Raw genomic sequence first — 23,059 nt, 5'->3', positions numbered from 1 at the left:
CCTTTCAGATTAAACTAATAATTGCTAGCTAATTTGCCAATTTAATAACTTCTGTGAAGTTTCAGGTTCATCTTGATTTTAGGATGGAAAAGACTGAATGATCAAGGAACTGACTAATCAGAATTTACAGTTAAGGCTATGGTAAAGTTGAATAGGGCTTAACGTTTTTACATATAAGAAAATAACTAATATTTACCTGATTGTTGACTGCACTTCTAAGCTGTTTAAAAGTTTTAATTACATTACTATCCTTACTAATAACATACAACTGATAATGACTATCCAACAGTAAATTAGCCCATTCTATCAGCCTTACATCACCTGGATATTCTGTCAATAAGTCAATTATATAGCCGACCAATGATACACTACATGATAATGATAACTCTTGACGGATCAACGATAAAGTTTTAATATCTGGTACAACTTTTGTTAATAATGTGCTTAGTAGTAGAACCTTAGGATCACTGGTTATATTTGTATCCAGCAAGGGTAGCGATAATGGTAATCTGTTATCTTCATCCATTTGTGTAGTATTATCGATACATTTTAAACAGTATTTGATAGTTTCTAATACAAAATGAAATGGAATATCATTTAATTTATTAAACAACCAAATCAATGACATTGTATTTTTTGTTTCAATAAAGATTGGTAATAATCGTTCACAAATCCTAAAAAAAAAAAAAAAAAAACAAATTAGAAAGTGGCAATTAAAAAAGTATACAACATACAAAAGATATAGATGAAGATCAAATACACAAGTAATTATTAACACAAAAATGAATTTATTACATGCGTTAGGATTAAAATAAGAATAAAAATGTAGTCTCAGTATATATGGAAGCATTTATCTTTATTTTTAATATTAGATCTCTGTAGAAAATAATTATGATTCACTGGGATACACCATACATTACATAAAAGAGTACAGTTAACCGTAATTTATGAGATAAAGAAATAATAACCACAACATGCCCCTAGTAAACACAAAAATTTAAGTTTACAATAAACTGTTTAGCTTAAAGAATTTATTTTTACAAATAACAAGAACAGCCAAACATCAAATTAAGAAGGGTGTCATGGGACTCTTTCCAGTTACAAGAAATCTAAGACAATACTAGAGAGGTGTCACTATACAATAGTTAGAAAAAAAACAAATTTCTTTCTTCCTTGAAGTTACTACTCAACTGAACAATATATATTGAATAATTTGGCTAAATAAAAAGTACTGAAAGTACAACTCCATTGTATTTAAATAACATTAAGAAATTAGCTGCTGTGAGAAATACCATAGTTCTACAGCTATGCATTAATAGCTTCAAAGTCGAGAGTTCTAAGATTCAAATCCTAGTAGTATTCCAGTTATTTTTATACGAATTTGAATACTAGATTGCGGATACTGATGTTCTTTGGTGGTTGGATTTCAATTAAGCACACACCTCAGGAATGGTCAACCTGAGATTGTACACAACTACATTTCATTTACACTCACACATATCATCCTCAGTCATCCTCTGAAGTAATACCTTAAGGTAGTTTCAGAGGCTAAACAGAAAAAGACAGCTAAGCATTAATACTATTTATTGTACCTCTTCTTGGCCTTTTATAAAGTTTTGTATCTTTATTCATAAGGAATAACAAACATATTTAAATAATAGTGCCATCTATTAGGCGTTTTCCAAGTTATTTAAGACTGCTTTACAAATAACATTCCATTGTTTTCTGTTTGTGTACAAGTAATTCTTGCCAGTTTTTTGAAATTTTTATATACAAAAGAAGCATTGGCAAGTTATTATACAAATGTTGCGGAAGCACATTTTCATGCTGCAAAAGATTGTTCAACTGTTTCTACGATTTGCAGCCTGCGAAAAAAATTCATGTTCTTAGTGTTTTATTGACTGTCTTAAAAAATGAAATACATAAAACTAAAAGAAGAATAAATTTGAGAGTAAAATACCAAAATTGAAAAATTAAATGAATAAAATACAGTAAAAATAAAATGGATAGAGAAAATAAATAAAACAATCTTTTTGTAATTGCCAGCAATCACATGGCTTCAGAACAGGAATGAACATTAGTATGGAACAAAGTAAGACAGCTTTGACAAGAAAGATAAAGAATGAAAGGCTGAAAGCAGTAAGAATTTTGAAAATTCATTAATGGTTTAACTACTGATGCTAATTTTGTTATTTTTGCTTAATGGGTTGTTTATGATTTCAGAGTCAATATGAAAAACAAAATAATATTTTGATATGCTTAAATTTGAGTTTTTTCATATTATGCTTAATATAACAAAAACAGCACTTATTGATCACCAGTTTCCAACATGGCACAAAGTGAATGATTTTGCTACAGTGCACCATGCCAGTCACGTAGTCGGGCAAATGGCACGTTCAAGGCTGAACAACTGCTATACTGATGTAAAGATATTCTGTGTCCTGCTACTTGTGTACTTTGTATTTATGTTCTTTATTATTTTAATAATATATTTTGTTTTTCACAAAAATGGAATTTGATGACAATTTCATTGAAAATGCTCTAGTAGAAGTATTAGATCAGGTTGAATTACAGTGCAGCAATAAACACAGATCATCATATGATAGTGATGATTCACTGGTGCTACCTGTTGTAAGAACCAGAAAATGCTGCTGTATTTCATCCAATAGTGAAAGGTGAGGAAGAAATTTCATCAAAAGCAGCCACATCAGGTGAAACTTCATCACCATGAACAAAATGGTCAGAACCTAATGGTTACCAACTGAATGAGATTCCATATACCATCAGACTAGATATGAAGCCTTTTAATTTAAGCCATGAAATATTTTATTCACTACTTATGACAGACAAAATCTTTGACAGTGTTGCTTTCCACAGAAATCTATATGCTCAACAAACACTTCATACAGTGTCACTGAAAATATGTTCTTGACTACATCAGTGGAAATAAACTGACAAAAAAGAAATAAAAACCTTTTTTGGAATTATTTTAAGCATGGGGTTAGTAAAACTACTTAAGTTGAGTGATTACTGGTTGAATGACCCGATGTTAGGACAGCAATTTGTTAAAAGAAAAATTAGTCAGAATAGATTTGAAATGCTCTTACATGTGCTTCATTTTAGAGATAATGAAGTGTCCAATGAAAGTGATTGGCTGTACGAGATTAAAAATTTAGTAAATACACTAAACAAAAATTTTGAAATGCATTATACTTCAAATGAATCAATATGTATAAATGAGAGCATGATGCCATTTCATGGCAGAATAATATTAACAATAGCAGTATAACAAACAAAAAAGGCATAAGTATGGCAAAAAGGTCTTCAAATGATACAGTGTTCCAGATTATACAAATAAACTTCAACTATATGCAGGTAAAAACTTTGACAATGTATACAATACACTGACAAATGTCGTGCTCAACATATGCCTGTCTTTAATGAATAAGGGTCATTTATTGTATACCGACAACTGGTACACAAGTCTCGACTTAGCAGAAAAATTAGTGAAAAATGAAACATACTCAAAAAAAAATTTACAGGAAGAAGTAACACAAGCAAAACTGAAAACTGGAGTATACAAGGCTAAAGAAATCAGAAATGGCATAACAGTTATGAAGTGTAAGGACAAACGAGACATTTTTGTTATTATCAACAAAACAATCTATAAAATTTTTAGACTACTAACAAAAGAGGACAAGAAAAATACAAATCGAAAATTATATTTTGTTCAGTTTTGGCCATGGGAAAGAAATCTGCTATAGATTTGTAGGATTAAATGAGCATCTACTCATCACCACTGAGAAAAACTGTCAAATGGTTTAGAAAATTAGGCATTGAACTGCTATCAAACACTGCCATCGTAAATGCAATGGCTTCTTCACAGTCTAGAATCTTTCTAGTCTAACGACTAGAAAAAAATTGCCTGTGGTTCAGTTCAGGAAAGCAATAATTCATTATCTCTATGATGAAACTAATCATCAGGAAAATGTTTTGACTTTGAAACCTAGATGAATGAAACATGAACCAAAACACAAAGAAGGTACAGTTAGGAAAACAAGAAAGTGATGCCAAGGTTGCTACAAGATGAATGTGATGACATGACAGGAAACATGCTAAAAACAAAGCCATAAAAGTCCTAACATTTTGCGCTGAATGCCACTCTCAGTCTCATTATTGTATGCCATGTTTCAATAAAGAAAATTGCTACTGATCTTGAACGTGTAATTTTTTCTAACCTGACTCTTGACTTATATTACTTGTTATATTTAAAAAAAACATTATTTCTTTATGTATTTTTTAATGTTCTATTAAGTATCATTACACTTTGTTTTTACTTCCCAAATTGTGGACCTCTCAATAGTTGTGAAGAAATAAGAATTGAAAATTAAGTTGTATTATACAAATGGCCATGTCGGTCGTCAAAAATAGTAAAATACAAAGAATATGTGCCCAGCGATGTAGTATGGAAATTTGAAGTTAGGTATAATTTGCTGGTCATGACTGACTCCTGTGGCCTAATGCAATAACACAAATCTGGCTACTGGTGACCCCCACAACAGTTAATGTGTTAAATGTACTGGCACATGATGGAAAAGTGAAAAAGGGAATGCAGGAACTGTTATCAAACTGTAAGAAAGCTGGTGGGGAATGAGAAGTTAGCTAAAAATTGTGATTTTACCTTTTACAAAATGTATTCTTTCTGATTTTGATTATGCAATGAAGCTATGGATGGTAAGTTACAAAATAGAGATATGAAAATGAAATTTCTAAGTAGATGAGAAAAATTAAGAAACAGAATTATTAGAGATTACTGATGGGAAAGCTGGATAAAATATGTGAAGATATATTGGGGTAGGACACAGCATTAACCCACCGGGTTGGTCTAGTGGTGAACGCGTCTTCCCAAATCAGCTGATTTGGAAGTCGAGAGTTCCAGCGTTCAAGTCCTAGTAAAGCCAGCTATTTTTTCGCGGACTTGAATACTAGATCGTGGATACTGGTGTTCTTTGGTGGTTGGGTTTCAATTAACCACACATCTCAGGTATGGTCGAACTGAGAATGTACAAGACTACACTTCATTCACACTCATACATATCATCCTCATTCATCCTCTGAAGTATTATCTAAACGGTAGTTACCAGAGGCTAAACAGTAAAAAGAAAGAAAGAAAGAAAAGGACACAGCATTAACAAAAAAAAAAAGAAGATACAGTAATAGAGGATGAAATAAACAAGAGCTGTGGGAATGTGGAAAAGCATACAATTACTTCAGAGTGAAACAGTTTAACAAAAATGCACAAGGTCTGTTCACAGTTTATAAGTTTATGAGATGAAATGAATTTTTATAAACAACTTATTGATTACTCAAAAAGAATATTTTCACAGATGATAAAGATGTGAGGTTCAGTTAGTGGGGCAATGATAGAAAAATGAATTACATGCTTATTATGTATCCACACTCCATCTGCCTTCAGGAACAAAAGTATTTTGACAAATTTTAGTACAACTTCAAAAATATACTTACCCAGTCTCTGATAGTCCTTCATTTAAAAGCTGACAAATATTTTCTTTAACTGCATTAATATTTAATTTACTAAACTCCACCACAGTGTCTATACTATCAGTCTCATCATTATTCGTTAACATACTGCTATTACTAGATGAATGTAATTGATCTTGCCAGTTCACAGATAAAACAGCACTGCTTGCTAAAATATTATCAGTCTGTGTGCCAACCAAAGCTGCCAGCTTCTGTTTGACAAGTCGGTAATGTGCAACAGCTAAATGTCGCCCGATAATTAATAATAAGTCAGTTGATCCACCAGACCACAATCTAGGAGATGTACAGTACAATTTCAAATCATATTTACACTGTACCAGTCTGTGCTTAATGTTAACAATGGCCAATAATGCACCTGTAAGTGACAAAAATAATATTTTTATTTATAATTTTCAACAATTACCCTAAAGACATTGATAGAGATATATGATGTTTGACAACAATGATAATATACAATTCTCTCACAATAAATATAATACTTTGAATCCTGGGAAAGCCCTTAAAAAGTATCTCTTACAACACCTGAAACATTATAGGGAGTAAAGCAAATCTAAGCTGTGTAAGAGTAGTTTTGATGCAGGTTGAAAGGGTATTTTAAGCGAGGGATGTTACAGCACCAGAGTGAGGAAAATGTACATGTGCTTCCTTCAGTGTGTGGGTGCATTTGAGTTTCAGGAGGTTTTCAGCAGAAACCTGTCTCCTGACAAATGGCCTTCTCTTTCTGTGGTCGTTTTTAAATTTTATATCAGTTAATTTTTATTTTACTTGTTTATTAATTTTTAATTTGTTTTGTGTATTTAATTTATTTGTATAAAAGATAATAAAAGTAACATTTTATTTCATATAAATATTTATCCTACATATAATAACCGAGTGTATATGTAAAACAACTTGAAATTAAATGTATAAATAATTTATTTTAAAGGTTCAATCCAATCTATTTCATCTGATTTTTTAATTTCACCCTTAGATTGCTTGCCCATAGGTCCTGTTGACCTTGTAATACTCATTTTTCTATCTTTAAAACTTGATCACGGCACTTTTTTTCTAAAATCTGATATTCAAATCTTTGCTCAAACATTTCTTTCACTCTATTGATCTCATTCTTATATTATGTGTAGCAATACCATTTTTTATTTTTGTCCAAATTAATTTAATTTAGTTTATCTCAGGGTGGTAAGGAGGCAGTTTCATTATTTTATGACCTTCACATTCCAATATTTGATCAAAATAATATTCCTTATACCATGACTTTTTCATTTTCGTAAGTTCAGATTTTAGCATAATTTCATAGCATGGAATATTCCTTTCTCGTAGCCATACCAGCAATGCCTTTTTCTATTCAAATTTGGAGTAGGATGTTTTTTTTTCTGATATGGAGCACTTTCTTCCATCAAAATTGAATTTTCACATGTATTGAATAAATGTAAGACTCGTCAAATATATGATTAAGCGCCTACCTTAACTCATGAATTTTGTTCAAATATGTGATTCGTTTAAAATGTATATCATGTATTTTGATCAAAGTTTTTCTGTTGACTTTGACTTTCAATTTAAATTCCATTCTACTTAAAATTTTATGAGCGTTTCATGGTTAAAATTAAATTCTATTTTCTGATTCTCTGGCTTCAAAACTCAACTAACTTCTTAAAGTCAGCAGTCTGATGATTTTTTTTTATTGGAAATGAATGAATATTATCTTCCTTAATGCACATTTCTGGAAAAGACCAATTTTTACATTTCTGTACATTCTTGGATAAATTTTGCTTGGTATAATGAATATTCAATTTTCTACAAATTGTTTTTCTTCTACTAATGATTCTTTAATGTGTGAACTGTACTTCATAAAAGTTAACCATGTAATCCTGAATTTCCAAATATAACAATTTACGATTTTCATAGAAGTTTTTAAACAATTTCATATTTATGAATTTAATTGTCTTCTAAGTGCCATAACTATTCTAACAAGCTTGATTTCAGTTTAGGAATTCTAATTTTGTGTTAAAAAAATGCTGTTTGCTGTAGGTAGTATTGAGAAATGTGTTTAGTTATTAAAAAATCGTTTTCTATAATATTGAAAATTAATAAGTCCAAAGTGCGATATATACAATACTGTGAAATAATGCAACGTTATTGAAGACTGAACATTATCTTATACTACATAATAGTTCATTCCATACTTCATAATAGTTCACCAGTACTAACACATTTTCAGAGCAGGGCAAAATGAACTAGTGTGTATCAACTAACTATACTAACAAAATTAGAATTACTGTACCATCTTAGAAACTGAAGGGTGTGAAAAAGGATCAAATGCCAATGTCCAATAACATATTTAATAAATTAGTTCACTTAAATTACGCAACAGTTGAGTAAACTTCCATTACATGCTAGAATTGGCATTTTGATTGTGGTTAAATGAGCGTAGCATAAATTATATTTAAAAAAACATGTATATAAAAAATTCACTGCATACTTCATGTAATTAAAGTAACACAAACATCTGCGAAATAGCCAAATGCTAAATCAATGGCTACAATAAAAGAATAAAGAATGAACCAAAAGATACGCAAACCCAATAATTAACATTTTTTTAAAATCTTTATTAACATAATATCCTCTACTGTATTTTCTAGGTAAACATAAAGTATATTTCACTATTTTTATGACAATAGATGCTGGAATTGTCCTCCATCTGCTGCTATACATGCTTCAATATATTTTTTCATGTTATTTGCTACTTTTTGGATGGTTGTTGCACTTATGTAGCGTATATCGTCTTCAATGTTATGTTTGAGTTGTTCGATTATGTGAGGGTTATTCTTATAGACATTATCCTTCAGATGACCCAAAGAAAAAAAACTGAGAGTTAAATCTGATGATATAGGCGGCCAGTCCATGAGAAATGATGTTCTCAAAAAAAAATTGCACCACATTATCTTTGTACTATTTCTTGTGTGAGCTGTTGCACTGTCTTGCTGCAGCCAGCAGTCTCATTCATCAGCCTTTAATTACAAGATGTCCTGGTAACGTTCAGTTGTTATTGTTTCCGTGAAAAATATTGGACCAACAATTTTTTTCCATGAAATCCCATACCAAACTCCAATCTTCTGTAAATGTAACGAGGTCTCATGAAAAATGTGAGGGTTTTCTGAACTCTAGCATCTGTCATTCTAACTGTTTATGTATTCTAACATAGGTGAAACCATACTTCATCAGAGTAGAAAACATAATCCAACACCCAAACATTGATGCAAATAAAACACAAAAACCATTGACAGAAATGTAGTTTTTTCTCTTTTCAGGTTCTCAAAGCTCATGGATGTGAATGCGATACAAATGGAGTTTCAGCTTCGTAAGACACTCTCATAAGAAATTCTGATTTGTTAACAAAGTTTTTGTTTGACTTTCTTGGTGAAATAGCAAGAGTACACAGATACTTTCCAACGACGCGTCACTTAAAATTGTAGGTCGGCCAGACTGTTTACATTCATCCACATTACTGGTTTCTCTAAAACAAGTAACTATAATAAAATCGTTGATTTGTTAGGCACCTGAAATTCAGGAAAAGCTACCCTAAAGTCTTCCTAACATTTTAAGAATGACTGCGATTTAAAGTAACTTTAAACAATGAACTCACATTGAGCCAGGGTGAAACGCATGCTTGTCCGCTCAAAGCTTACACACCACTGTCATCAAAAGGAGCGAAACTGCTTGGTTATTGTGTTTTACTCTTCTACCACAAGGTTACCTGTTGCGAACACACATTCCCGCCAGAAAAAAAAACTAAATTTCCCTCTGCAATATGTTTTCGAATTTAGGATTATGTATCTTTTGGTTCATTCTGTATATATTTCAATGCATATTTTTTCTTTGGTTCAGAGAGCAGTAGAAAAATGCAACATATAAGTTTTACACTAACAATAAGTTGTCAACAAAGTACAGTTGTTTGTTCAGTGGTGGTGGATAGAACTTGGATGTGCCATAGCATCACAGCAATAGTTTATGGTTGGGGGTAAACAACCTGTCAGTTGATATCAGAACTCTGAGTGTAAAACATCAACACTCAATATATAAACATCATGTTTACATACTTGTATATAAACATTGTATACGTTTTTTATAACCAATAACTGGATTTAATACTTACATAATCAATCTTTGTTTGCAGCTGTTATTTTTTAATATCTTTATTAATATTGTTAGTATCATTAAAGAAAGGTTATTTTTTAGTTACTTTATATGAATTGTTTGTAAATTTAATTTATTTTAGCCTAAACATAAATCCATAATGTTGGCAAAATTCGGTAAAATTGGGGGAAAGATGATTATTAAAAGTCAGATTCGAGCAGTTATTCTAAATATTTATAATTTTATGAACAAAGAAGCCAAAGAAGGACAGAAAAAGATTTAAAACAAATTCAGACTTGTGTTTGTAAAGTGATTGGTGTATTCATAAGATTCCTTCAGTCCATTTTAAAGCAAGAACAACACATAACTAGTGGAAGTGAGTTTAGTACTCTTCATTAAAAAACAGTCAGGAAAGAAGTTGAAAACTGACCTGAAAAATTTCAACAAAGGTGTAATTCAGAAGATGATGAATGAGTTTTACTTACGGCAAGGAGAACATCCCACTGAGAAAACTTTTGTGATTAGTAAAAGAGTAAATAATTTTTGAAAAGGGCATTTGGGATCTTCATAGTCATGAAAAATTTAGGCTTCCGGTGGAAAAAAACTGAAAACAACAGGAAAATTTTGATCAAAAATGATGATACATAAGATAAAAGGTTGCATTATCTGTGCTCCGTAATGCGGTACAGAGAAGAAAATCATCCAATTATAAATGTACATGAAACCTATACAGATTTTCCCAAACAAAGGGTTAAGAACAGACCGATGGTTCTTCAGAAGGGCTGAAAACTCCTATGTCTAAAGGGAGTCGAGCAATAATAGTTAATGCAGGATGAGAAAACAGCATTATCAAAAATGTTCTTCTAATATTTAAGTTGGGTTAAAAAATGGGTGATTACCATGTCGATAAGAATTTGAATAATTTTCAGAAATGGAATGTGTCTCAATTGCTACCAAAATCTCATAACAGTCGTGGACAACACATTGTACCACAATATTTAAATAAATCCTGAATTACGTATGTGATAAAATACATAAACCGTGATTTAAAACAGACAAAATAGATTCTTTGTTTGCTAAAAAGGACATACTGTTGTCAGATTACACCTTATCATCCCAACTTAAATGCTATTGAGAATGTCTAGGCATATGTTAAAGATTACATTGCTCAAAATGTAACATTCAATTTAGAATATACAATATAATTGACAAAAGAGAAATTTAGAGAAATAAATGTAAACTTCTGGAAGGCAGTTTGCAAAACTGTAGAAAATTGTGAGATAAATTATTTAAAACTTGAACCAATGTTAAACAAAACTTCCAAGAATTTTATTGTAAAATTACATGAAATTGATTTCAGTTCTACAGTTCCATGGACAACAGTGATGACAAAGAGGAGGACATACTGAGTGGAGTTGAAGAAGTAGTTTAACTTGGAAAGAAATATGTTGTGTGTTAGGTAATGCGTTAATTTAGTAAGCGTAGTAAAAATTATTTAAGAAACCAATTTGGAAATGGTGTAATATTATACTGGGATTAATTTTGGAATTACAGTAAGTCACTGGTTTTTTAATAAGTTAATTTTTTATATTACTATTAGCATCACGATCATATTTCATAATGATTTCTTTTCTGTTATTGTTTTACTAACAAATTAAATTATGTTGGTATCAAATGAGCTAAGATTTATGAGATGATTTATAGCACATGTTTTGCTTAATATGTTTGATTTGCATATAGTGTTGTTAATTGTGTACACTGGACATGCGACAATGATTCTTAGAAATAAAAATATAAAAGCTTTATTTTACAAAAGTAGATTTATGATTAGCTACTGAAGTGTAATGTATTAGGGAGATAAGGAACTTGAAAAAGACAAAAAAAAAACAAAGTGCTCTTAACTACAATTGTAGATGACTGTTTGCTCTCTGTATTTCTATCTGCAGACTGAAAATCTCTCTGTTGCTGGATCAAGAAAACTAAGAGTTCACGCAGCTCATACGCCACTACTTGCCAAACAAACTGTAATTCTTTATCCTTGTTTGATCTGCTAATGATTTCAGGGTTGCCTCCTAGGGTAAGTATTTTACATTTGAATTATAATTACATTGTGGACGAATCAACCCAATGACAAACAAATGTGTTAGAGGGATGCCTCCTTCAGGATTTCAGACAACACTAACATCAGATATAGTATGCAAAGATGTAATTTATGTAAAGAAAAATAGAATCGCACTGTTTAGATTAGCACGTTAAGTGATTTTATTGCTGTTATGTCGTTATAGTAATGCTGAGAAGATATAATTGCATAACAGTAAGCAATTAATGCTTTAAAGATTAATTCGACTTGCAAAAAAAAATTATAAGCACTTCATATCACTAGTAAAGTAAGATTGAAAAGGCTTCATAAATTAGTAAACAGAACACATGTGATCGGAGAAGAGCCCTGAGATTAAAAGGATGAATGATTTTTGTGTTAAAGAAAGCAGTAGTAGCTTACAAGAACTTCTGCATAGTTTGCTTAGTCTGACTACTTTTTCAGTGAAAATACTCAATGATATAGCTTATATAAAAACAATAAGTAAGATTAGGTGTACAGAATAAAATCTGTTCAGTTTTGTGGAATGACTGTGAAAATAGGAGACACATTAATCTAGGATTCTTCTCAGTAGGTCTACTAAAAAAAAAAGATATCTTCATACATTTGTATATTGAGAAGGCATTTCATAATATAAAAGTTAAAAGAAAAAGTCGTCAATTGCAGTAACTTATTTGGAAGATTGCAGAGAAAATAAGAATTTTAAGATTATTTGATAACACTGCTGTAAACAGGAAGTGCAAACTGGCGAAAGAAGAGTGGATTAAAGAAAAGTGTTCAGAAGTGGAAAGAGAAATGAACATTGGTAAAATAGACGGAGCATACAGGAAAGTTAAGGAAAATTTTGGGGTACATAAATTAAAATCTAATAATGTGTTAAACAAAGATGGTACACCAATATATAATACGAAAGGTAAAGTCGATAGATGGGTGGAATATATTGAAGAGTTATACGGAGGAAATGAATTAGAAAATGGTATTATAGAGGAAGAAGAGGAAGTTGAGGAGGACGAAATGGGAGAAACAATACTGAGATCTGAATTTAAGAGAGCATTAAAAGATTTAAATGGCAGAAAGGCTCCTGGAATAGACGGAATACCTGTAGAATTACTGCGCAGTGCAGGTGAGGAAGCGATTGATAGATTATACAAAATGGTGTGTAATATTTATGAAAAAGGGGAATTTCCATCAGACTTCAAAAAAAGTGTTATAGTCATGATACCAAAGAAAGCAGGGGCAGATAAATGTGAAGAATACAGAACAATTAGTTTAACTAGTCATGCATCAAAAATCTTAACTAGAATTCTATACAGAAGAATTGAGAGGAGAGTGGAAGAAGTGTTAGGAGAAGACCAATTTGGTTTCAGTAAAGGTATAGGGACAAGGGAAGCAATTTTAGGCCTCAGATTAATAGTAGAAGGAAGATTAAAGAAAAACAAACCAACATACTTGGCGTTTATAGACCTAGAAAAGGCATTCGATAACGTAGACTGGAATAAAATGCCCTTTGATGATTTGTTCTTAGTCTAATACTGTGGTTCTGGATTTTATGTATTTTCTCTAGATCAGTTGAATTTCCCAGATCATGAGCCAATACTAGATTATGTATGACCAAAATACACTATTCTGTACATCTCAAGTGAACTGAAATTTGCCAAGATATTTAGGGCATAATAAAAATATACAACATAAGGACATAATTAAAATATACTGTTCAAATGATCAATCATATACAATGAGCATCATGTAGAATTTTCATTTAAATTTAATCTATTTTTAAATCTAGAAAAATATTTGTATCAGTCGATTAAGTTGCTGCTGTAAGGATTTTCAATTAGATTTTTTTTGTGACTTTGCAGCTTGTAAGTAACATTATATTTATTTTGTTTTCATTTAGTAATAAAATTTTTACATTTAAACCAAATCTCCAGTTGAGAAAGAGTAAGAAAAAATTGTTTTTTAAACCAGTAAATGTATATTATGTAATTGCAGTGGATGTATAATCCGCAAACAGTAGTGTGTTTATAGTAAGTTTGTGGGCTATATGTGGTGGGTTTGAAAGAATCATATGAATAAAACAAGTGGTTCCTTAGATTTAGATGAGCACTAGTTACTAATAAATATGTAAATGCCATAGGTGGCATTCTTTTGTCTCTGTTTACAGATAAGGTCAGTATTTTTAATCACATTTCTTTCATTTGTGATTTATTTTCTAGTTAAATTTATTTTCCTTGAATGAGTGTGTATAATCCTGTTTCTAAGCTGTGGTTCATCTATAAGAACTGTTATCTTTTTTTTTTTTTTGTCTTCAGTCATTTGACTGGTTTGTTGCAGCTCTCCAAGATTCCCTATCTAGTGCTAGTCGTTTCATTTCAGTATACCCTCTACATCCTACATCCCTAACAATTTGTTTTACATATTCCAAATGTGGCCTGCCTACACAATTTTTTCCTTCTACCTGTCCTTCCAATATTAAAGCGACTATTCCAGGATGCCTTAGTATGTGGCCTATAAGTCCAAATGCTTCTTTCTTCATCTATTTGTTGCAATACCTCTTCATTTGTCACTTTATCCACCCATCTGATTTTTAACATTCTCCTATAGCACCACATTTCAAAAGCTTCTAATCTTGTCTCCTCAGATACTCAGATTGTCCAAGTTTCATTTCCATATAAAGCGACACTCCTAACATATACTTTCAAAAATCTTTTCCTGACATTTAAATTAATTTTTGATGTAAACAAATTATATTTCTTACTGGAGGTTCGTTTCGCTTGTGCTATTCGGCATTTTATATCGCTCCTGCTTCATCCATCTTTAGTAATTCTACTTCCCAAATAACAAAATTCTTCTACCTCCATAATCTTTTCTCCTTCTATTTTTACATTCAGCGGTCCATCTTTGTTATTTCTACTACATTTCATTACTTTTGTTTTCTTCTTGTTTATTTTCATGCGATAGTTCTTGCGTAGGACTTCATCTATGCTGTTCATTGTTTCTTCTAAATCCTTTTTATTCTCGGCTAGAATTACTATATCATCAGCAAATCATAGCATCTTTATCTTTTCACCTTGAACTGTTACTCCGACTCTAAATTGTTCTTTAACATCATTAACTGCTAGATCCATGTAAAGATTAAAAAGTAACGGAGATATGGAACATCCTTGTCGGACTCCCTTTCTTATTACGGCTTCTTTCTTATGTTCTTCAATTATTACTGTTGCTGTTTGGTTCCTGTACATGTTAGCAATTGTTCTTTTATTTCTGTATTTGAACCCTAACTTTTTTTAAATGCTGAACATTTTATTCCAGTCTACGTTATCGAATGCCTTTTCTAGGTCTATAAACGCCAAGTATGTTGGTATGTTTTTCTTTAATCTTCCTTCTACTATTAATCTGAGGCCTAAAATTGCTTCCCTTATCCCTATACTTTTCCTGAAACCAAATTGATCTTCTCCTAACACTTCTTCCACTCTCCTCTCAATTCTTCTGTATAGAATTCTAGTTAAGATTTTTGATGCATTACTAGTTAAACTAATTGTTCTGTATTCTTCACATTTATCTGCCCCTGCTTTCTTTGGTATCATGACTATAACACTTTTTTTGAAGTCTGACGGAAATTCCCCTTTTCATAAATATTACACACCAGTTTGTATAATCTATCAATCGCTTCTTCACCTGCACTGCGCAGTAATTCTACAGGTATTCCGTCTATTCCAGGAGCCTTTCTGCCATTTAAATCTTTTAGTGCTCTCTTAAATTCAGATCTCAGTATTGTTTCTCCCATTTCAACCTTCTCAACTTCCTCTTCTTCCTCTATAACACCATTTTCTAATTCATTTCCTCCGTATAACTCTTCAATATATTCCACCCTTCTATCGACTTTACCTTTCGTAAAGATTACCTTTCGACTTTACCTTTGTTAAACAAAGATGGTGTACCATCTTTGTTTAACACATAATTAGATTTTAATTTATGTACCCCAAAATTTTCCTTAACTTTCCTGTATGCTCTGTCTATTTTACCAATGTTTATTTCTCTTTCCACTTCTGAACACTTTTCTTTAATCCACTCTTCTTTCGCCAGTTTGCACTTCCTGTTTATAGCATTTCTTAATTGCCGATAGTTCCTTTTACTTTCTTCATTACTAGCATTCTTATATTTTCTACGTTCATCCATCAGCTGCACTATATCGTCTGAAACCCAAGGGTTTCTACTAGTTCTCTTTATTCCGCCTAAGTTTGCTTCTGCTGATTTAAGAATTTCCTTTTTAACATTCTCCCATTCTTCTTCTACATTTTCTACCTTATCTTTTTTACTCAGACCTCTTGCGATGTCCTCCTCAAAAATCTTCTTTACCTCCTCTTCCTCAAGCTTCTCTAAATTCCACAGATTCATCTGACACCTTTTCTTCAGGTTTTTAAACCCCAATCTACATTTTATTATCACCAAATTATGGTCGCTATCAATGTCTGCTCCAGGGTAAGTTTTGCAGTCAACGAGTTGATTTCTAAATCTTTGCTTAAACATGATATAATCTATCTGATACCTTACAGTATCGCCTGGCTTTTTCCAAGTGTATATTCTTCTATTATGATTTTTAAATTAGGTGTTGGCAATTAATAAATTATACTTTGTGCAAAACTCTATAAGTCGGTCGGTCCCCTCTTTCATTCCTTTTGCCCAGCCCGTATTCACCCACTATATTTCCTTCCTTGCCTTTTCCAATGCTTGCATTCCAATCTCCAACTATTATTAAATTTTCATCTCCTTTTACGTGTTTAATTGCTTCATCAATCTCTTCGTATACATACTCTACCTCATCATCATCATGGGCGCTTGTAGGCATATAGACGACGTTAACAATCGTCGGTTTAGGTTTTGATTTTATCCTTATTACAACGATTCTATCACTATGCGTTTTGAAATACTCTACTCTCTTCCCTATCTTCTTGTTCATTATGAACCCTACTCCTGCCTGCCCATTATTATTTGTAGGCCACTATTTAAAAAATTGAATATTTCAACAATACCAAGCCATTTTATGCAATGAATGTGAAAATAGGGGACATATTAGTCTAAAATTCTTCTTAGTAAGTCTACTGAAAAAAATAAACAAAAGCTATCCTCATGATATTAAGTTATTGTGCACCACTCATGATAAAATCATTGAAAGCAATCTATTAAAGTTTTTCCATAATTATGAAGCAAGAAATATAGACTATTTGTACATTCAATTTATATATTAGTCCTGTATAAATAAACAATAACTTATACTGATATGAAATTGTGTAATAAAAAAAATTATTCTCAGCTGTCATTGATCAATGATGAAATTTAGAAATTTGCTTCTTTTTTTTTATAAGTGCTTTTCATAGCCTTAACAGATTTTTTAGTGCCTCGACACTATTACAAATGTGGTACTTTGGATGAGATAAATGTATGTTTTTTGTTATCTTTCCTCTTTTTTATGTAATGTTGATATACAACATCAATATTTTAATGTTTATGTGTTCTGCTGTATTTAATCAAGTATATGATGATAATTACAAAATCTAACCATGACTTGGTATTATTTACGGCAGCATATGCAGTGTAATATATACTATAAAAACAATAAAGTAAATAAAATAAAAGAAGAGGAAGTGTTAAAGTGAAAATATATCCAAGAAAGAAGACTACAATGATATCATAATGTTAAAGGATGAGAGGCATGAAGATAGAAGAATGAATCAGCTTGTTTGAAAGGGTAAGAAAGGAAAGGGAAGATTATGAAGATGGATGGATAATGTAAATGTGAAAGTGAATGAGAAAAAATTGGTGAAGTATGTGCGGAACATAGCAAACTGGAAATTTTATCAAAAATTATCAATTCCGCATGAGCTGGAAAAATTTATGATGAAGAATGTAATACAGCAATACGGTAGATAAACTCAGTAGATTGAAAGTGAACTGTAAAAAATCGTTCTGATTACAGGAGAATAATATTTATTTTTAGTCTAAAGGTAATTAATGAATAATACTATTATCAAACAAATAGAATTAAGAGGTATATTTAAAAAAAGAAAACAATAACAGCATGGGATGACACAATACACGTATTATGAAGATTACTTGTAAATAAGTAAATAATATAAGTAAATAATATATGTAAATATAATATAATAATATATGTAATCTAAGTAAATAATATATGTTTATTATGTTAGATACAAAATATGGAGATTAATTTTTGATGTCAGTATTGAAAGGGCCGGCTAGTAAAACGTTACACATATGATTGGTGTAATGACTGACTGGCTAAAGAATTACAAAAAATAACAAGTGTAGACATTCTTCTTCCACTATTGGCCACAAATGTACTACCTCCAGCAATTATTCAATAATTACTACAGATATTTATACTTGTAAATAATTACATACTATTGTAACTGATCTTTTTTAAATACAAATGGTTTTACATTCTTAATGTTTCAGTATACAGTATATAAAATAACTAAAGTTTAAAATATAATAAATATTATAAATTATTTAACACAGATATGAAAATGGGGAAAAAAATGTAATTACTTTAACCCCCTGACACACTAATTCAATTAACTTTAAGAATTAATAAATACTATTTTACCTTCCTCACTCGGATCAGAACCATAGACAGCAATATGGCAACCAATATTATCAAGAGGTAATATTGCCACCTTTAATCCACAATTAATTATTGATATTTTCATTATTTCTTGACCTGGAAATTCACTATTCATATCTTGTACGGTTGATAAGTATAACTCTAAACAATATAAACTTCCATCTGACCCTAAACAAGAAAAAAATAAAACTACACAGGTATCATCTATATACATACAATAAGACTCAAATATGGCATTATAAAGCTGACCAGTTGATAAAATGGTTAGATTGCTTATTTCTACATCAGCTAGTCAGGTTAAATTCCTAGCAAGGATAACAATTTTTTATCTATAATCTCAACCAACTTCCTTAAATTGGTATATAGCATGTCATCCAAGATTGTAAAAATAAAATAAAAATTAGTAGCTCTGTGCTTGTAACATCTTCAGCTTACTCTGACAAAAACATAAGAACAATGTTATAACTTCATATCAGTAACAAACAATACATTTAACTTCAAAGTGGAAATTCACAACAGTTAATTTTAAATAATTTTATTCTTGAAGATCCATGTCATTTTTTTTTCATTTCCATGATAAGAGTAGTAAAAAACAAAAATAGAGCTGTTACAACAAATTACACTTAAAAGGTATATTATAAATTTTATGTTTGGCAGAGCAATAAAATCTACCTTTTTATGTAAGTAATTTAAAAAACATATAGATAATGAAGTGATTCCCCAAAACTATGAGCCTTATTACCTTTTCATGAAATTTCACATATATTATCTTCTAGTCTTTCTCTTAATACTCAAATGATAAAAATATGGATTGCAGTCAAATTTCTCAGTGATTTTATCTTCCTTCAACGAAGTGTGATTTTTTTCTAGAATAATGAGTATTTATCAGCTTTCATTAAATCCAAATGATTGTAAGCCAGTATTTATCAGCTTTCATTAAACGAGTGAGATATTCAAGCTTCCTTTATTGAAAGTATAAAATGTTGTATTACTCACTCTTCTTAAAAGTCTTGTGATTTGTAACTGCATAATTCAAAAACTTCCAGCATATTTATGATTAATGCTTTACACATCCAAGTTTCAACTCCGTATGAGACATCGGAAAAACAATTTAAAAATTATTTTCGTAATTCCATGTTACTTGGCCAAGATCTAAACCCAGGAACTAAATCAAATTAGAACACTATTTTCATTTGCACTTTGTTTGTATTTAAACACACAGCCTGGATTTTAAAAAACGTGGTCCACCTACACATGGACAGCAATTGCAACCTAAATTATCTTCTAACTTAAGATATTTAGAAGGTGTCCAGCCCTTCTCTTAATTTAAATAATTTTTCAGGATTTACTGGCTGGGGAAGTATGTTTCAGAAGAAGAAATAATAAAAACAGACCATTTACTTTAAGAAATATTTTTTTTTGAAATTTTGAATGTGAGCTGTGATCCATACAGGGAGAAGCAATCTGATTTATTTGTCACAAATCAAATGGTATAAAGAAGATTAAACAATATTTCATGAACGTGTAATTATTGCATAACTATTAACGTATATTTCATGAAAGTAGTAGATTTATCAATAAAACCTAAATGCTTTATCTTTTTTTTTTTTATTATCTGTCTCAGTCTCTCAATGATATGTGACACACATAAGGAACAGGGATGCTTCTTACAGTTGTTTTCCCAAAGAATAATGATGTATATATCATACAGGCAATTTTTCTAGTGAATACATTGAAGGTAACATTTATAAGACTGAATAAAATCACCTGCATTTCAATGATTAAATTATCATAGATGATATGGTACAGTGAGAAGTACAACAGAAAATGAATTCAACCCCCTATTATTCTAGTATACATTACCGGGACTGCTCATTGTCCCTTAGAATAGGTATGCCATTTTCAGGAATGACTATAGTCTCTTATCCAATCACTGTTGAACACTATTAGATTACAAAACATCATGTTGACAATAAACTTTAGTAAAATATTTCATGGTAAGAAAACAGAATTTGAAACGGCTTTGGTAAGTAATATTTTCCAAATTTTGGCCATTGTTCCTTTCCTAGTAATTAGTAATAAATAAACAGCTGATAACCTAATGAATACTGAATAACTTAACCTACCACAAAATCTTAACTTGAAATCATATGATTATCATAATAAACCAAAGAAATTGAAATTTATTTTTAATATAAACAAGTAAAATTTTGAAATAAACCTTTTTTATTAAAAAATTAACACCCTAAATAACAAATTAAACTAAATATTTGCCTTGAAAAAAATTTTTATTGAAAATTAAAACTTACACAACGTTAGGAGTTTTAAGGTATCCCCATTAATGAATGCATAACCAATCAATTTTTTATTATTATTAGTTTCTGAGTCTGCTGGATGCATATCAGAAGGATATTGCCGATATTTAAAACTGCACCGAACAGATGTAAATAAATTGGACTGTAATGGCATTAAATGACACATCAATTCATTCTGAAATAAAATAAAAAACTGATTAATTGTAAAACCACTTTTTGTGTATATTATTCCTTTAAATTTAAATTTATACTGACGTATGTGAAAATGGTTTTTGACTACGAAGTATAAAATTCTGTGATTTATTTGCATTAAAATATATGCAATAAATGTTAATTGAACTTATCACGAGTTATATGTATTTTTTACAAAAAATTTAATTCAGTATTGAAACTGTGAAAAAGATCAAAAGACCAATCAAATACCTCAGCTGTGAACCAATATGAAAGTTAAAATATTTAAAAAGACATTGATTGTAAAAAAGCATGAGGATTAAAAATAAATTATAAACAAATATAATCTCTCAAATATTTGAGAAAATAAAATATATTTAAAAAGAATAATCTGAAAAAAAGATTATTAAATCAGTAGAATATAATTCCAGTTACAAAAAACTACACATTAGAAACCTGACAATAAACCACAGGGCTAATACAAAAATTAAGATAAACATAATAAAAGATAAAGAGGAAAGTATTTAATGTAGGACTAATGGTAGAAAAAAACTGCTAGAAAATAGAATGGGTTTAATGATTTAACTGTCAGAATTATATCAAATATATAATCTTATCGTACCTGTTAATATTATATAACAGATAAACAGGACAAGCCTGTACCAAAGACAAGAGTACAGCAAAAAAGAGTTCATACTCTTAAAACTGAATGGAGGATCTATTTAGTAACTTCTGTGTCTCAGACAAATACAGAAAACATAGGCTAGTCATTTCCAGCTGTACATTAAACATGTGTTGTGTATAGGCTAGAGAAATAAATAAAAAACAAACTATTTTTTATATAAAAATTTACTTTCCATTCTGAAAGTAAATTTTTATATAAAAAAAAAAGAATTTTCAAAAAATCAAGCAAAAACATAATTAATTGACAACTGTCAATAAGACAAGCAGGAAGAGTGAGTGTGTTATGGATATGAAGAAAAATTAGGAAAATAAAATTTTTAGATAGGAGAATAAGGTAATTCAGTGAATATTACAATAAATGATAAATTACAAATAATAGTGATAATCCTTCAGCCACAATCATGACTGAATAATATTTGTTAGTTAAACCAAAATGAAGGTAACTTAATTATGTAATGTACATATCTATCAATACATAAGACATTAATTGATGAAGTATGTATGTAAGGAAGAAATGAAATTGGACATTTCTCAATACTCTTGGCAATAGATACCTCTCTAGTAGTAATTTTGTATAAAATCTAATCTGAAGATTATAAAGGATTTCCACCAGCCTTTGGGCTGATGATCCATACTATAAATATAAACACATAATTACTTTGAATAACTTGCTAGAATAAATAAATCATGATCAAACTAAAAAAAAGTATTAAATATGAGGAAAATACCGGCAATTTAAAGAGGGACAAATGTAAAGGGATGATTCAGAAGACAAAATGGTAGTGTCACAGCCACATTAGTAAAATAAAAAGCAACTAAAATATTTCTATTTCAGTACTATGATTTCAAACACAGGCTATGATATTCTTCTCTACTGGCAAACAACTGACACTTTTATGAATCCATGGACTTGTAGAATGTGTGAATATATATGAAGAAAAATATAGTACATGAAAACACTAAAATAAAATAAAAACATAATATTTTAAATATTATTTGAAAAACATCTGGGTACTTATTATTAGTATATCTTACAAAAAAAAAAAAAAAATTCAGAAAGGACAAATCTTTTTTTTAGTTTGTAAAGACTTATTGACAAATAAGTTTTGAACAACAAACCTTTTTTAATGAGTTGGTAATGTATTAAAATGGCAACAGAAGTATAATAAGGCCCTTTCTTGTACACCAAAGTATTATGTTGTCTATATAAAAACAATTATTGTCTGTTGTTTTTGTTCTGACTTTGAAGAACTCTGAAGGATATGTAAGCATACATAGGGTGTACACAGGCATAATTTTAACAATACAAAATTAGCACTTTATTAAAATAATTAGAAGCAAAACAATATGGTTTGATTGTAAATACAATATGGTTTATTATTATAAGATAAAATTAATCTGATTTTTTCTATAGAATTTATCATAACAAGATAGAATTTCTGCATATTTCTC

General features: G+C 30.2%; 1 protein-coding gene across 2 annotated transcripts in view; it reads right to left on the bottom strand.

Annotated features, from left to right (window-relative positions):
- LOC142326739 (nucleolar protein 11) overlaps positions 1-23,059 on the bottom strand; it is a 44,539-nt gene that overhangs the window by 4,803 nt on the left and 16,677 nt on the right. For both annotated transcript variants that reach the window (XM_075369410.1, XM_075369409.1), the window contains exons 4-7: positions 20,747-20,927; positions 18,420-18,605; positions 5,527-5,917; positions 197-674 (exon numbers count right to left, since the gene is read on the bottom strand). In XM_075369410.1, coding sequence (XP_075225525.1) covers positions 197-674; positions 5,527-5,917; positions 18,420-18,605; positions 20,747-20,927 — 1,236 coding nt within the window. The remainder of the gene's footprint in view (positions 1-196; positions 675-5,526; positions 5,918-18,419; positions 18,606-20,746; positions 20,928-23,059) is intronic.

This window comes from Lycorma delicatula, chromosome 6 (assembly GCF_047948215.1).
Source record: "Lycorma delicatula isolate Av1 chromosome 6, ASM4794821v1, whole genome shotgun sequence".
NCBI lineage: Eukaryota > Metazoa > Arthropoda > Insecta > Hemiptera > Fulgoridae > Lycorma > Lycorma delicatula.
This window is presented reverse-complemented; position numbering and strand designations above follow the sequence as displayed.